Source organism: Danio rerio, chromosome 13, assembly GCF_049306965.1.
Source record: "Danio rerio strain Tuebingen ecotype United States chromosome 13, GRCz12tu, whole genome shotgun sequence".
NCBI classification, from domain to species: Eukaryota; Metazoa; Chordata; class Actinopteri; order Cypriniformes; family Danionidae; genus Danio; species Danio rerio.
In genome coordinates, this window is record NC_133188.1 from 41,170,910 (window position 1) to 41,185,584 (window position 14,675).

A 14,675-nucleotide genomic window follows, 5' to 3' on the forward strand; every position below is an offset into this window, starting at 1 on the left:
ACCACACCTAGTGCTACTCCTGTCAGCAAAGAACAGGAAACTGAAGCTACAATTCTCAAAATTGGACAATAGAAGATTGGAAAATCGTTGCCTGGTTTGATGAGTTTGTTGAATTTCTGCTGCTACATGCGGATAGTAGGGTCAGAATTTGGCATCAACAACATGAAAGCATGGATCCACCATGCCTTGTATTAATGGTTTAGGCTGATGGTGTTGGTGTAATGGTGTGGGATATTTTCTTGCCATACTTTGGGCCTATTAGTTTCAATTGAGCATCATGTCAATGCCACAGCTTACCTGAGTATTGTTGAGCATGTACATCCCTTTATAACCACAGCCAACCCATCTTCTTATGGCTACTTCCAGCAGAATAACGTGCCATGTCATTTAGTGCAAATCACCTCAGACTGGTTTCTTGAACATGACAATAAGTTCACTGTAATCAAAGGGCCTCCACACTCGCCAGAACTCAATCCAATGGAGCACCTTTGAGATGTGGTGGAATGGGAGATTCGCATTATGGATGCGCAGCTGACAAATCTGCAGCAACTGTGAGATGCTATCATGTCATTATGGACCAAAATCTCTGAGGAATTTTTCCAGTACCTTGATGAATCTATGCCATAAAAGATTAAGGCACTTCTGAAGGCAGAAGGGGGTCCAACCCAGTACTAAGGTGTACCTAATAAAGTGGCCGATGAGTGTCCATTGGACAATAAACACCAAATATGATATCAATACTGTAAAAATAACCACACTTTTTTTTTTTTTTTAGCAAATAAACAGTTGCATGTAAATGAGAGTAAAGAGGTTTGCTCAACATGTAAACATCCTTACCCTGATTATTGGAGCACATGTATACCTAATAAACTCTTAATCATTTGTTTCAAACTGGATGAAAAAGCGTTTTTGAACAAATCCTTTGAACGAATCATTTATTCAACAAACAAACAGAACATACACATGGAAAATTTGTTGAACTCAGGTAATGAAAAATTCGTACCATGTTTTGTATTTTTGGGTTCGGTCTTAAAGGGATAGTTCACTGAAATTTAAAACCTGCTATTTATTTACCGTCATACATTTATATGTAATCAGAAGCTTGGACTTCATATTAGGTTAAGATTCAATTTAATAATGTTGTAATTAATTGTAAATTTCTTGCACAGACTGATAGTTTTGCTTAATAAAACCTTGATGTATCATCAGAAATCATTGTGTTTTGCCTGCATGTATATATTTTGACCTTTAAAGTGTACTGTTAGCTTGCATTTTTGCTATACTTCTTCTGTAGACATAAATAAACTGTACCTGAACTATAAAGTTTTATCACAGTACTTATAATAATTCGATTTTTGTAACAGAAGCGACAACTAAAAACAACTAAATACTGAATCACTTTCATAAAAAAAAAGCTGAAACATGAAACATGAAAGCTACATGAAAGCTGTTCTCGTGATTATGCTTGTCAAATGTTTAAATGACATCCCTGAATTGTTGTCATTCAGAAATAAGACGCGTGTAGATGTTTGAATCCAGCTCGTAGTCTTTTAACAATTAATCATGCAGATCTAGTTCACTGTAAGCCTCGGAGTTCAGTAAATGTTTAGTGAGTTTGTAACGAGCACAAAGCACTTAGCTACACTAATTGGAATGCTATTTCAACGGCTTGCATCAGTAAAACAAAACTGCTGGGAATACAGTTCAATCTACCACCTATGGGTCTATCCTCAAAGACGGAGGTGCATGCAGAAGACGGAGGAAAACAAACCTCACAATGCCACAAATATCAAACAAAACACCCCCCGGCCACACCGGCTTCGTCATGTCTCCGTGGATGCTGGTGTAAATAAGCGTCTGCGTACAAACCTTGACGGGACCTACCCTCATCGCAGAGGAGACCCTGCCTTCCGTAGGGGCAAAGACACGCCGCTTCCAGCTGTGTCTGGGGAACGCAGGTGGCGCCGCGTGCACATGGGTTTCGCTCACAGGCGGTGAACTGGCACAGCTTACCGGAGTAGAGCGAAGGACATGCACAGAACCAGCTCTCTGCATCGCTGCACACAAGGAACCGAAATAAGGGGGGAAAAAACAGAGAGATCATTAGTACACCAATGAAATGTACCCGCACTGCATCATTACCTTTGGTGGAGTTTGCGTAGAAAGCATAAATTGGGAAGGGGCACTGGGGGGTTGAGACTGTCAAAACAGCAGAGGAGAATACAAATGAGAATACAGAGCAGAATGGATGGAAGTCATACATCACCGGCCTGAACTCAAGATCATCCCTGCCAGACCAACGTGAAGTCATCTTGTAGTGCAAGACTAAGCTAACACTGTTATATTTTGCAGCATTATATGCATTATATATATTACATATAGGAATGAAATATAAGCACTTGATTTGATTAAAATCATTTATGCTTGTAGATCTTTAAGTCAGGACAGGACAGTCTAAATTAATTTATTTTTAATCTGTAAAAGGTCAGAAGAAAAAGAAAAATACTGTATATATATGTTCATTCCGCTGTGGCAGCCTCTGAAATAGAGACTAAGCTGAAGGAGAATAAAGGAATGATGTATAATAATCAACAGTAGTGCATATATATATACAACAGTTCTGTCTGGTTCTAGAATCTGATTGGCCGATGGCCAATACTTCCGGCCCTTGTAAAATCCCAAAGGTTCTTTTACCGCGCACACACAAACTGCGCAGCTAAGGGCCGTTGCAAGAGGCGCTATAATGTTACAGCAGAGGAAGCTAAAACCTGTCCAAACACTGCTATTTTCACAGAGCTTCTTCTGTTTCTGTATTTGGGCATCCAAAGGACACGACACAAAGACAGGAGTGCTAACAGTTCAATATTAATTATGTTCCAGAGAATTATAAAAATACATAGCAAGCATGATTTGACAAAACAGCATCCAGAATCTCTCCCAGTTCAGTGCTGGATTCGGTTAAAATCTCGAAGATTGAGAAGCAGCTACAAGCAGATGCTGTGAACTCTGAGCCACAACTTGTAAGTGTTTTTATTTGTTAAAATTGATTGTGACATGCACAGTGTCTAGCCTTAACGGTATGTTGTAGCAAAGATGTAAACAACGGGAAATGCTGTTTGCCACCGATATGTATGTATACACACACAGTTGAAGTCAAAATTATTAGCCCCTTTTTAATTTTTTTTTCTATTTTCCAAATGATGTTTAACAGAGCAAGGAAATTTTCACAGTGTGTTAAATATTATTATTTTTTCCTCTGGAGAAAGTCTTTTTTGTTTTATTTCGGGTTAAATAAAAGCATTTAAAAAAAAAAAAACATATTAATTTCCAAATGATTAGCCCCTATAAGCAATATTTGTTTTCGATAGTGTACAGAACAAACCATTATTATACAATAATTTGTCTAATTACCCTAACCTGCCTAGTTAACCTAATTAACCTTGTTAAGCCTTTAAATGTCACTTTAAGCTGTATAGAAGTGTCTTGAAAAATATCTGGTAAAATAAATCAGTTATTAGAAATAAATTATTAAAACTATTATGTTTAGAAATGTGTTGAAAATACTTCTCTTAGTTAAACAAACAAAAATATATATGATGTTAAAATGTTCATGTTCAAATGTAAAATGTTAGAATATACAGAATTTGGCATACATTCCATGTCACTGACACAATAGTCAGAAATAATCAAATAATCTATTAAAATCTTTTTTTTTTTTTGGATAAGATGCAACTTAATAAAATATAAGAATTATACATTATTCAAAGTTCTGTTTTTTTGTTAATAAAAAAAACCAAGGATGCAATACATTTCAAATTAAGTCTTTTGAACTTTTTATTCAACAAAGAATATTAATAATATCTTTTAAAATATAAATAAATTGTAATATTATTTCGTTTTTGATCAGGTAAATGCAGACTGGAAAGCTTAAAAAAATCGAACAGGCCAATTCAATCATGAATATAATTGAACTAATTAGCACACATATTAATATTAACAAATGGGATTTAATATCATAACTAATATTATCATATCAAATCATCTTTGTGGTTCTGTGGCATCCAAAATCTTAATAAAAAAACCTGGTGATTTCAACATGCAGAGAACTGTCCCTATTTTAAGATCACAGTCCAGTCATGCTGCTACTAATAATAGCGTTGACTCTCTACAGTGCTTTCAGACAGTGCTCAAGGCTTCATCTAGTCCATCTTAACCGAAATATATATTTATGAGAATCCTGAAGTATACACATAATGCCCATTTCCTGAATGCTATATGAGGAGTCAGTGAAAAGTAAAAAGCAAAAAGGTTTCCGTAAGTCAGTGTACATGAGCCAAAACTTATTGAGTGCACCTTAAAAAAAAAAAGAAAACCACTGATTCATTTAAATAAGAGCATAACTGAGCCTGAAGGCCATGTGAAGAAGCAGACTCCCATTCTGCTGATGTTGATCGAGCCTCACTGTAAGCGAATGATTAGAAATGCTCCGGCTAGCGGCTCAGAGCCGAGCTGCAATCCCACAAACGGAACTTTTATAATTCCAGCCTTTATCCCCAAGCGAGAGGTAGAGGGTGGGCCGGCACGATAAGCAATATTCAGACAAGAACTTCATAAGGTGCCGGAAGATGTAGACGCTTTTTCAAAGGTATAATATCAGATACAGGAAGCATCGGAGGAGTTTCAGATCTATAAATTAATAATGTGTTTTGAGCTGCAGCACAGCAGAAATGAAATATTTACATTCTGTCACTGGGATTTAGAGCCAGTGCAAGTGAATGACACACACACACACACACACACACACACACACACACACACACACACACACACACACACACCCACAAACACACACACGAGCACACACACACACAAATACAAAATACTCTGGTAATGCTTTAAATAAAAAGAAAAGTAAACCAAATTTATCATACTGCTCTCCGTAATACTTCATTCATTATAAGGTACAGATAACATTATTGTATACACTCACTGGCCACTTTATTAGGTACACCTGTCTAACTGCTTGTTAATGCAAATTATTAATCAGCCAATCACATGTCAGCAACTCAAAGCATTTAAGCATGTATTCATGGTCAAGATGATTTGCTGCAGTTCAAACCGAGCATCAGAATAGGCAAGAAAGTTGATTTAAGTGACTTTGAATGTGGCATGGTTACTGGTGCCAGACGGGCTGGTCTGAGTTTTTCAGAAACTGCTGATCTACTGGGATTTTAATGCACAACCATTTCTATGGTTTACAAAGAATGGTCCGAAAAAGAGAAAATATCCAGTGAGCGGCAGTTCTGTGGCGCAAATGTCTTGTTGACGTCAGAGGTCAGAGGAGAATGGCCAGACTGGTTTGAGCTGAAAGAAAGGCAACAGTAACTCAAAAAAAAAACACTCGTTACAACTGAGGTATGCAGAAGAGCATCTCTAAACGCACAACACATCCAACCTTGAGGCAGGTGGGCTACAGCAGCAGAAGACCACACCTGGTGCCACTCCTGTCAGCTAAGAACAGAAAACTGAGGCTACAATTCGCACTGGCTCACCAAAATTTGACACTTTTAGCAACCACTCAAAACACACTAAACCAGTGGTTCTCAAACTTTTTTCATCAAGTACCACCTCAGAAACAATTTGTCTCTCCAAGTACCACCAAAATGAGCATTATTGAAATACAGTAGCGTAGTAGGCCAGGTAAAGCAGCTACAACTCTGCACGGTTAAAAAAAAAAACGTGGCAGATTACCTCAGAAATATAGGCTATTTGTCATATATATCATATTATATACATCATTTTTGGTAAATTTTAAAATGTGTGTAGCATGTACATGACATATTTCATTCCTCCTCCGTACTACTATAAGGAAGCCTGCGTACCACTAGTGGTACATGTACCACAGTTTGAGAACCACTGCACTAAACCATTCAAAACACACTAGCAACCAAACAAGAAATATGTCAAATTTTATTAAAAAATATGCTAACCTATATAGTTATAACTTCTTAAAAACTACTTCAATGATTTAAACTTTTACAGTTTTTTTTTCTAAATGCTTAAGCACAATTTTGAAATTAAGGCTCATTTTGTTAAAACACTACACACAATTTACACAAACAGCAGAGCACATCAGAACTTTTGCAAAATGAAACACTTCATCCAAAACTTTACAACTATAACAAAACACAGTTTTAACACCGTACAGAACACACACACCTCATTCAATTTAAATCTGTTTGCTTCATTTACACACTGCTGTAATCAATCATAAACATTTGTATCATTTGTATCTGACTAATACTGATATAATCAGGGTTTGAGAGGTATTGCTATAACATACTCAAACAAACAGACTGTATTCACCAAACAGTGATAGACTGATAGCTAAATATTGCCCTATCCTGACAAACCATACAACAACGTAAAGCTTATTTATTCAGCTTTCTGGTGATGAATTTATTTCAATATAAAAAAAATTAAATCCCCTGTCTCCTGTTTACAAATCCTCCTCATTTTCATGTTGTCTTCCATACTGCAACATTGGCTTATTTATTAAAGACTAATATTTATAGCTCCTGTAAAACACATTTATTGAAGACTACTATTTATAGCTAAACTACTGTAAACATGTTTATTGACAACTAATGGTTTGTACCTAATGCTTTTTTTTAATTGTGGTTACAGCTGATTGGTGTGTTTACAGTTTTGCAGCAGTGTGTGTGCACACCTGATGGCTGTGTTCAACCTATGATTCATGTGTGTGTTCATTTGAAGGCCTTTGCTTTGAAATTGCAAGGAAATTCCATTATGAAAAATGTGTCAAAAGCATCCAAGTGTGTTTAGGAATTTGCATATCACTGTGTGTAATGTTTTGCAAAAGGTGTGAAGCTGACAATGTGCTTACAGTTGTGCAGATCTAGCCCTGTGTTTTGCTCCTTGAGTGTATGATCTTGCTAATTGTGGGAAAAGTTTAAATTTGTTAGCAATCATGAAAAACTGTAAACTACTTCAAACTTTCATACTAGGCTTTCTCAGGACACAATAAAGTTCGTCAACTTTGCCTGCTTCAAGGCGTTGAGATTCTTTCTCTTTATCAGTGATAATAACAACTTTAATGGAGTCTAATCAACTTTAATGAAGATTAATTACAATGGAGTTAGATAAATAATTGATTTAAACATGACATCCTTCAACTGCTTTCTGTTCTCGATTATTGGTTTGTAGCTTTACAAAATATCTGAATTTTTCAATCTGACTCACTTTAATCTGAATTCTAGTGCCTTGAAAAATATCTAGTAAAATAATACATACAGTCATCGTGTTAAAGATAAAAGAAATCAGTTATTAGAAATGAGTTAGTAAAACTATTATGTGTAGATATATGTTGAAAATAACTTCTTTCGGTAACACTTTATAATAACTACACACTATAAATCATTTATTAAGCATTAGCAAATAGCGAACTCATTATCTGTTAAGCATTAACTCTACATTAATAAACGTTAGTAAACAGTTTATAACTGCAGCTACAAATGCTCTATTCTTGACTTTTAAGCACCTATATAATGTGTTTAATGATTGTATTTTCATACTTAGTTAATGATTTATTTTTCATTACTAAATTAAGTATCACATTATTTACAAACCGTTTGTATTAAAGAGTAGTTAAGGGTTTTTAGGATCATTCAGAAACCAAAGTTTATATGTCTTATTATTCAGGCATATAGTAATGGTTATTGTAAATGTTAAAAAATGCTTTATTAACTCAACATTATGCAGTTTTGTGACCTAATCTAAAGTCAGGACTATTCATGCTTTATAAATCCCTTATAAATGACAAATAAAGGCTCAGTTAAATTCTAAACAGGAAGAATGACATTATTCATTCCTATTCATTTAAAGATATACAAATGAAAATGTACTTCAAATGAAAAATAAATCTTTGCAAACTTATCTAAAATAAAATCACTATAGAGTTTAAACATTGCATCTTATTTTATTGTTTAATTAATCTATTGTTGTTGTTTTATCCAGTTGGATGTCATATTTTGACACTCCTGTTATTTGGCAATGTTTAAACTTTACAGTAATTTTACTTTTTAGAATGATTGCACACAGGCCCGTGCAGAGACTGTCCAAAGGGCATGTGCAGGAATAAATTTTTGAAGAGCGGGGGGTGTCGCGGTGTCGCAGTGTTGTCGCGCGCCTACTGAAGGTCGGGACGGAGGGTGTGTCGCGTCGCGGGGGCACTTTTGATCATTTTGGAAGGGCACTTTCTATCCAAGCCTAAAAAGGGCATGTGCAGTGCACAGGTTGAGCCCTATGTGTGCACGTGCCTGATTGCACAGATTATCGTTCATTTGATACTGAGCCTTTAATAGTCATTTATAAGGGATTTATAAAGTATGAATAGTCCTCACTTTAGATTAGGTCACAAAACTGCATGAAGTTGAGTAAAGCATTTATTAACATATTAGTTAACTATTAGTATATGCCGGAATAATAAGAATTATAAATGTTGATTTCAATAGTTTATTAATCATTTCATCAACTCATCATCATTAATCATTAATCAATCACTCAATCATTAATCAACTCATTCTGAATGATCCTAAAAATCCTCAACTACTCTTAAATCCAAACAGTTTGTAAATAATGTGATACTTAATTTAGTAATGAAAAATAAATCATTAACTATGAAAATACAATCATTAAACACATTATATAGGTGCTTATGTCAAGAATACAGCATTTGTAGCTGCAGTTATAAACTTTTTACTAACGCTTATTAATGTAGAGTTAATGCTTAACAAATAATGAGTTCACTATTTGCTAATGCTTAATAAATGATTTATAGTGTGTAGTTATTATAAAGTGTTACCCTTCTTTCTACTTAACAGAAATTGGGGTAAAAATATACTAATAATTCAGGCGGGCGAATAATTCTGACTTTAACCGTGACTGCATTTACAGTATGCAGACAAACTTGCCACCTCCCCGCTCTTTAAGTCACCTGGTTTGTACACAAGCACCGTTCCCAGGGACAGACAGCGGACGGTTTGTCAATGCCTTTCAGGACAGCAGGGGGTAATGCTGCGGCAGACTGCGAGATTATTGCCCCGCATTATGTAGAACATGCAAACACATCTGTTTGTGTGACGGATTGCCCTTCACCAGCCATGCGAGCTCAGACTGACGCAGGGAACAGCCAGGAGAAACACTCAGGTGTCTGCTGCATATGGAGAGCCCTGTACGCAGCCAACTGTGCATGATCACAGGAGATGTGTTTACCACTCTTCAAAGACAGTCTTGACATTGCAGTGACATCTTCTGTATTTTGATCGTGACACTTTTACACTTAAAAAACAACCCAAAAGAGGGAACCAATTTAACAAAATCAAAGTTGGAGTTCTGTAGGCTTTTAGCCGATTAACTTTGAGCATCTGTACCATTAATAAATAAGTGAACTGTCAGCGTATTTATATATTTAAAGTACACATGAAATAAAAATGATATTTTGTGGCTTTCAGCTCATGTATTTTTGAGACCATCTACATGCTAATGTGCTCTCAAAATATTTACACCATTGGAAAGAGTTTAACAATGTTTTTAATTGTCTGTTATGTTCACCCAAGCTGCATTTAAATGATCATAAATACAGTAATAACTTTTATATTATGAAATGTTATAAAAAAATTAAATAACTCAATTAAAAAAATGAATATACACTGCTTAAAAAGGAAAACGAACATGTAAACATCCCAGATCTGATTGAATTTTGATGTAATGTCCTTAAAACAAGCCAAAAATGAAGCTCTGTAGTGTGTGTGGCCTCTGCATGCCTGTATGTTCTCCCTACTATGCCTGGCCATGCTCCTGATAAGGTGGCTGACAGAATGTACTGCAACGTGGCATTTTTGGATGAAGCAAGACATGATGTCTCAGATATGCTTAATTGAATTCAGGTCTGAGAAATAGGCGGGCCAGTCCATAGCATCAATGCCTCTGTCTTGCAGGAACTGCTAACACTCTAGTGGTAGTGGCATGTCGAAAAGCTCATCAAGGATCTACCGCAGGATCTATAGTTGTTAAACGTGATATTTATTTTAATTTAATAAAAATAAAAATGAATATGGACTGCTCAAAAAAAAATAAAGGGACTGCTAAAATAATAAATCATTGATCTGATTAAATGTAATATTATTATTAAATACTATTTTTTTTACATAGTTGAATCTTAAAACAACAAAATCACACAGAAATTATCAATGGAAATCTAATTTATTAACCCATGGAGGTGTGGATTTAGAGTCACACTTAAAATTGAAGAAGAAAAACACACTATAGAGGCTGATCCAACTTCGATATAATGTCCAAAACTAGCCAAACTGAGGCTCAGTAATGTGTGTGGCCTCCGCATGTCCGCATGACCTCCATACCATGCCTATGCATGCTCCTGATCAGGTAGCGGACAGAATGTAGTGCAACGTGGCATTATTAGATGGAGCATAATGGGACATAATGTCCCAAATGCGCTCAGTTAGATTCAGGTCTGGGGAATGGGCAGGCCAGTCCATAGCATTATGCCTCCATCTCGCAGGAACTGCTGACACTCTGGTGGTAGTTGCATGTCGAACAGTTCATCAAGGATCTACCGGTGGATCTATAGTTGTTAAACGTGTGATATTTAAAGAGAAATATACCCTGCTCGGAAAAAAAGGAACCACTAAATAAATGAACTATTCTTATTAAATTCTTTGTTCTCTAAATAGTTGAATCTGCTGACAACAAAAATCACACAAAAAATGATCAATGGAAATCAAATGTATTAACCCATGGAGGTATGGATTTGGAGTGACAGTGCAAAAACACACTACAGGAGGATCCCACTTAGATATAATGTCTTTAAAACAAACCTAAATGAAGCTCAGTGGTGCGAGTTGCCTTCCACGTGCCTGTATGACCACCCTACCATGCCCAGGCATGCTCCTGATAAAGTGGCAAACAATCTGCAGTGCAATGTGGCATTATTAAATGGAGAGAGACATGATTTGGGCACCTTTTTTGCCCAAGACAAATTTCCTCTCGGGGACAAATAAAGTTTATCCTATGATGTCCCAGATATGCTCAATTGGATAAAGTCTGGGGAATGGGCAGGCCAGACCATAGCATCAATGCCTTTATCTTGCAGGAACTGCTGATACACTCCAGCCACTATCACTAGAGAGAAAGCACTGCCAGCATTCAAAAATGACCAAAACATCTGCCACAAATCATAGGAACTGAGAAGTGGTCTGTGGTCACCACCTGCAAACCCATTCCTTTATAGGGAGTGTCTTGCTAATTGCCTATAATTTCCACCTGTTGTCTGTTCCATTTGCACATCAGCATGCGAAATTGATTGTCAATTAGTTTTGCTTCCTAAGAGGGCAGTTTGATTTTACAGAAGTGCGACTGACTTGGTGTTACATTGTGTTGTTTAAGTGTTCGCTTTATTGTTTTGAGCAGTGATTTTCCCTGTATCATTAAGCATAAGATTTATTATTTTAGTGTATGTGTATGCAAAAGTGAGTTTATTTAAAAAAGAATCATATTAAGTAATATGTCAAGTTTTATGTTTCAAACAACTTCTGTGAAAATAAAATATTCAGATATGTGTGAAACCATGGTAAAACAACATACTACTCATTAAAATGTGCAACATTTTTGTAAAACTGATATTTATTAACTACATACTTTTAAAAACAACAAAAGGCAACAACATTTTATTTACAGTATGCTAATGAAAGACCACTCTCAACCAACATTTCCCACTGGCATCATCGGTTTAAGCTTTTTAGACTGAAACTGTTGCTAAAACAGGTTCACAGAGGTCATTCTGCATTCATTTATACAAATATGCTGATTTAAATTAACTTGATGACCTTGGAGTATTATGCAAGACAGCCAAGAGACTGAAACCAAGACCATTTGTCTGTGTTTGGGCAGAATTGAGGTGAATCGGAGGTCGTGCTACAAAGCATGAGATCTTAAAATAGGAAAAAAAAAAAAAAACACCAAATCTTTTCTTTGTAACATATGTGATGATCTGAAAACCATCCGAATAGACATTTCCCTCAAAAACTGAATCAAACGACTGCCCGATGCACTCTTTTCCCAGTGCATATAACAAGCAGCCATCTGACCATTTCAGCTGAAGGAAAGTGAACTTATTGTGTGTTATTAATTTAACAAGGAAAGTGTTGTTCTTGTTGCATCAAGAGTTTCGTTCTTATTTTTCTAAATATAATGTGTTAGATTTCTGGTAATGCACTTCTGCTAGTTGTATTACACTGACTGTGTAGTTTATAGTGGCTTGCTAACTTTTATTATGAACTTCAGAAAGACTTTGAGCAGTAAGGGGGTGTCATAACAGCCAACAGGCAAGTTTAAGCATTAAAAATACCTGCAAGACATTTATTTAGACCACAATCCAAGCACTAGCACTGAAATACTTTGAAAGCAAATTACATCTAAGAGAGATGACTTCATTGCTTTTTTAATAATTCCAAGTTTAAATGTTGGAATGTTCTAAAGGAATAGGGAATAGGGGGGATAACGGAATAGAACACAGCCAGAAACGGTTTCTAACTACAGCTCTATAGGTGTTGTCGCAAGCATACAAGTTTGCGACGCAGTTTGCAAATGTTCATTGAAACGATGGATTTCGGAAAAAACAAATCAACTAAATATGTTTGTAACAACGCCATTTGGGACTTTAGTTGGCTCACAATGGTTTTCGGAAACGCACCCCAGATGTGATGAAAACTCAATGACATTACTTTGTACTGGCTGGTACAGACATCCAATCTCCACGCTTGAATTTTCACAATAATCTCATCGCTGTGACATCACTTCAAAATTTATTTTTAAACCAGAAGAACAAATTTGCTCTAAACAACTCAAAAACAACCAGTTTATTAGCAATGTGGGACACATATATGACTGTCAACATCTTAAAAACTGCATTTTGGTGTGATTACACTGTGATTACACAGTGTGATTACACTGTAAAAGAAAACTTGTTTTTGAATTTTTTTTGTTGTAGAATCAAATGATCTTTTTTATCATCTCAAAAACTCTGACCCTGCGATGTGACTATTGTGGATGTGCACCTTGTCATTTTAATGCTGAAACGATATACTGTGCAAGCCTAAAATAAACTATGATGTACACGTGATTACAACATTATGAAGACATTCAGGACTGAAATTGGACCTTTTAAGAACCTGATTGCCGTTCACAGCTTAAAATATTAAGTGTGATTATTTTACTTTGTTACTTTAGTTATCTTCGCCTTGAAGAATCCACCCTTTCAACCCCAACTCCTCCACCTTTCCCTTTATAGGGTGGTGCAGCCCAGTGGTTAGCACTGTTTCCTCACAGCAAGAACGGCACTGGTTCAAATCCTTAACAAGCCAGTTGTTTTTTCTGTGCAAAGTTTACATGTTCTCACCTTGCTTGCATGGGTTTACCCCGGATTCTCTGGTTTCCTCCCACAGTCCAAAAACATGTGTCATATGAGAATTGATCAATCTAAATTAGCACTAGTCGAGCTCTTAACAAGCAGTAAATCTTTATATAGCAATTTATAATATGTCATCAGCTCTAAATAAGGGGGAAGTTCTCGAGACCTACCTGAGCTCAAACTTCCATCTCGCCCTGCAAGCGAGAGGGAGCCCTGGGCTTGAGGATTTTATGAGCTCAGATCTCTCTCTTCGGACAGTTTGCCAAACACGCTTTATAATCAATCATCAGCTAAGTGTGAACTTAGGCTATTTCATTTGGTTTTAAAATGTTATTACAATTTTAAATAACTTAATTAAAATAAAATTTAACACACACTGCTCAGAAACAAAATCTCACAAAAAGTATCAATGGAAATCAAATGTATTAACCCATGGGGGTCTGGATTTTGAGTCACACTAAAAATTGAAGTGGAAACACATTCGTAAAAATTTAGTTAAAACCTCAGTAACATATTAAAATAACCGAAAGTAACTTAACAACAGTATGGTGGCTCAGAGGTTAGTACTATGGCCTTACAGCAAGAAGATTGCTGGTTCGCAATAATACAGTTGGCACTTCTGTGTAAAGTTTGCATGTACACCCCGTATTGGCGTGGGCTTTCTACGGGTGCTCCAGTTTCCCCCACAGTTCAAAGACATGCGCTATAGGAGAATTGAATAAATTAAATTGGCCGTAGTGTATTAGTGTGTGTAGGTGTTTCCCAGTACTGAGTTGCTTTTTACAGTGTGTATATATAGAGTTATAATAATAATTTAATACTTAATAAACCGAGAAGTGGTCTGCAGTCTGCAAAAATCACACTTCTCTTTTTTGAGCTGTGAAATTGACAGCACTCTAATCCAATGGTATTGAGCATAAAATATATGTAAAAAACAAGCAGACAAAAAGACCAGCCAAACAGGTCTTGTAGGGAGTAATAAAGATATGTAAACCAAAGACATTCCAAATTCAAAGATCTCTGTAAACGTGACACTGTGAGGCTCCGGCTCACTGGAGACCCAAAATGGAGAGGCTGGTCCTCCAAACGTGCTGGATTGCCTGTTTAGTGGGCCAAGCACTCGATTATACACTTGGGCGGGCGTGACACACTCAGTAAAAGAGTT

At 36.2% G+C, this 14,675-nt stretch overlaps 1 protein-coding gene across 7 annotated transcripts in view; it reads right to left on the reverse strand.

Moving 5' to 3' along the window:
• The window catches only part of eys (eyes shut homolog), a 522,196-nt gene that overhangs the window by 26,482 nt on the left and 481,039 nt on the right, over positions 1-14,675 (reverse strand). For all 7 annotated transcript variants that reach the window (XM_073920212.1, XM_073920209.1, XM_073920210.1 and 4 more), the window contains one exon: positions 1,885-2,057. In XM_073920212.1, the coding sequence (XP_073776313.1) occupies positions 1,885-2,057 (173 nt within the window). The remainder of the gene's footprint in view (positions 1-1,884; positions 2,058-14,675) is intronic.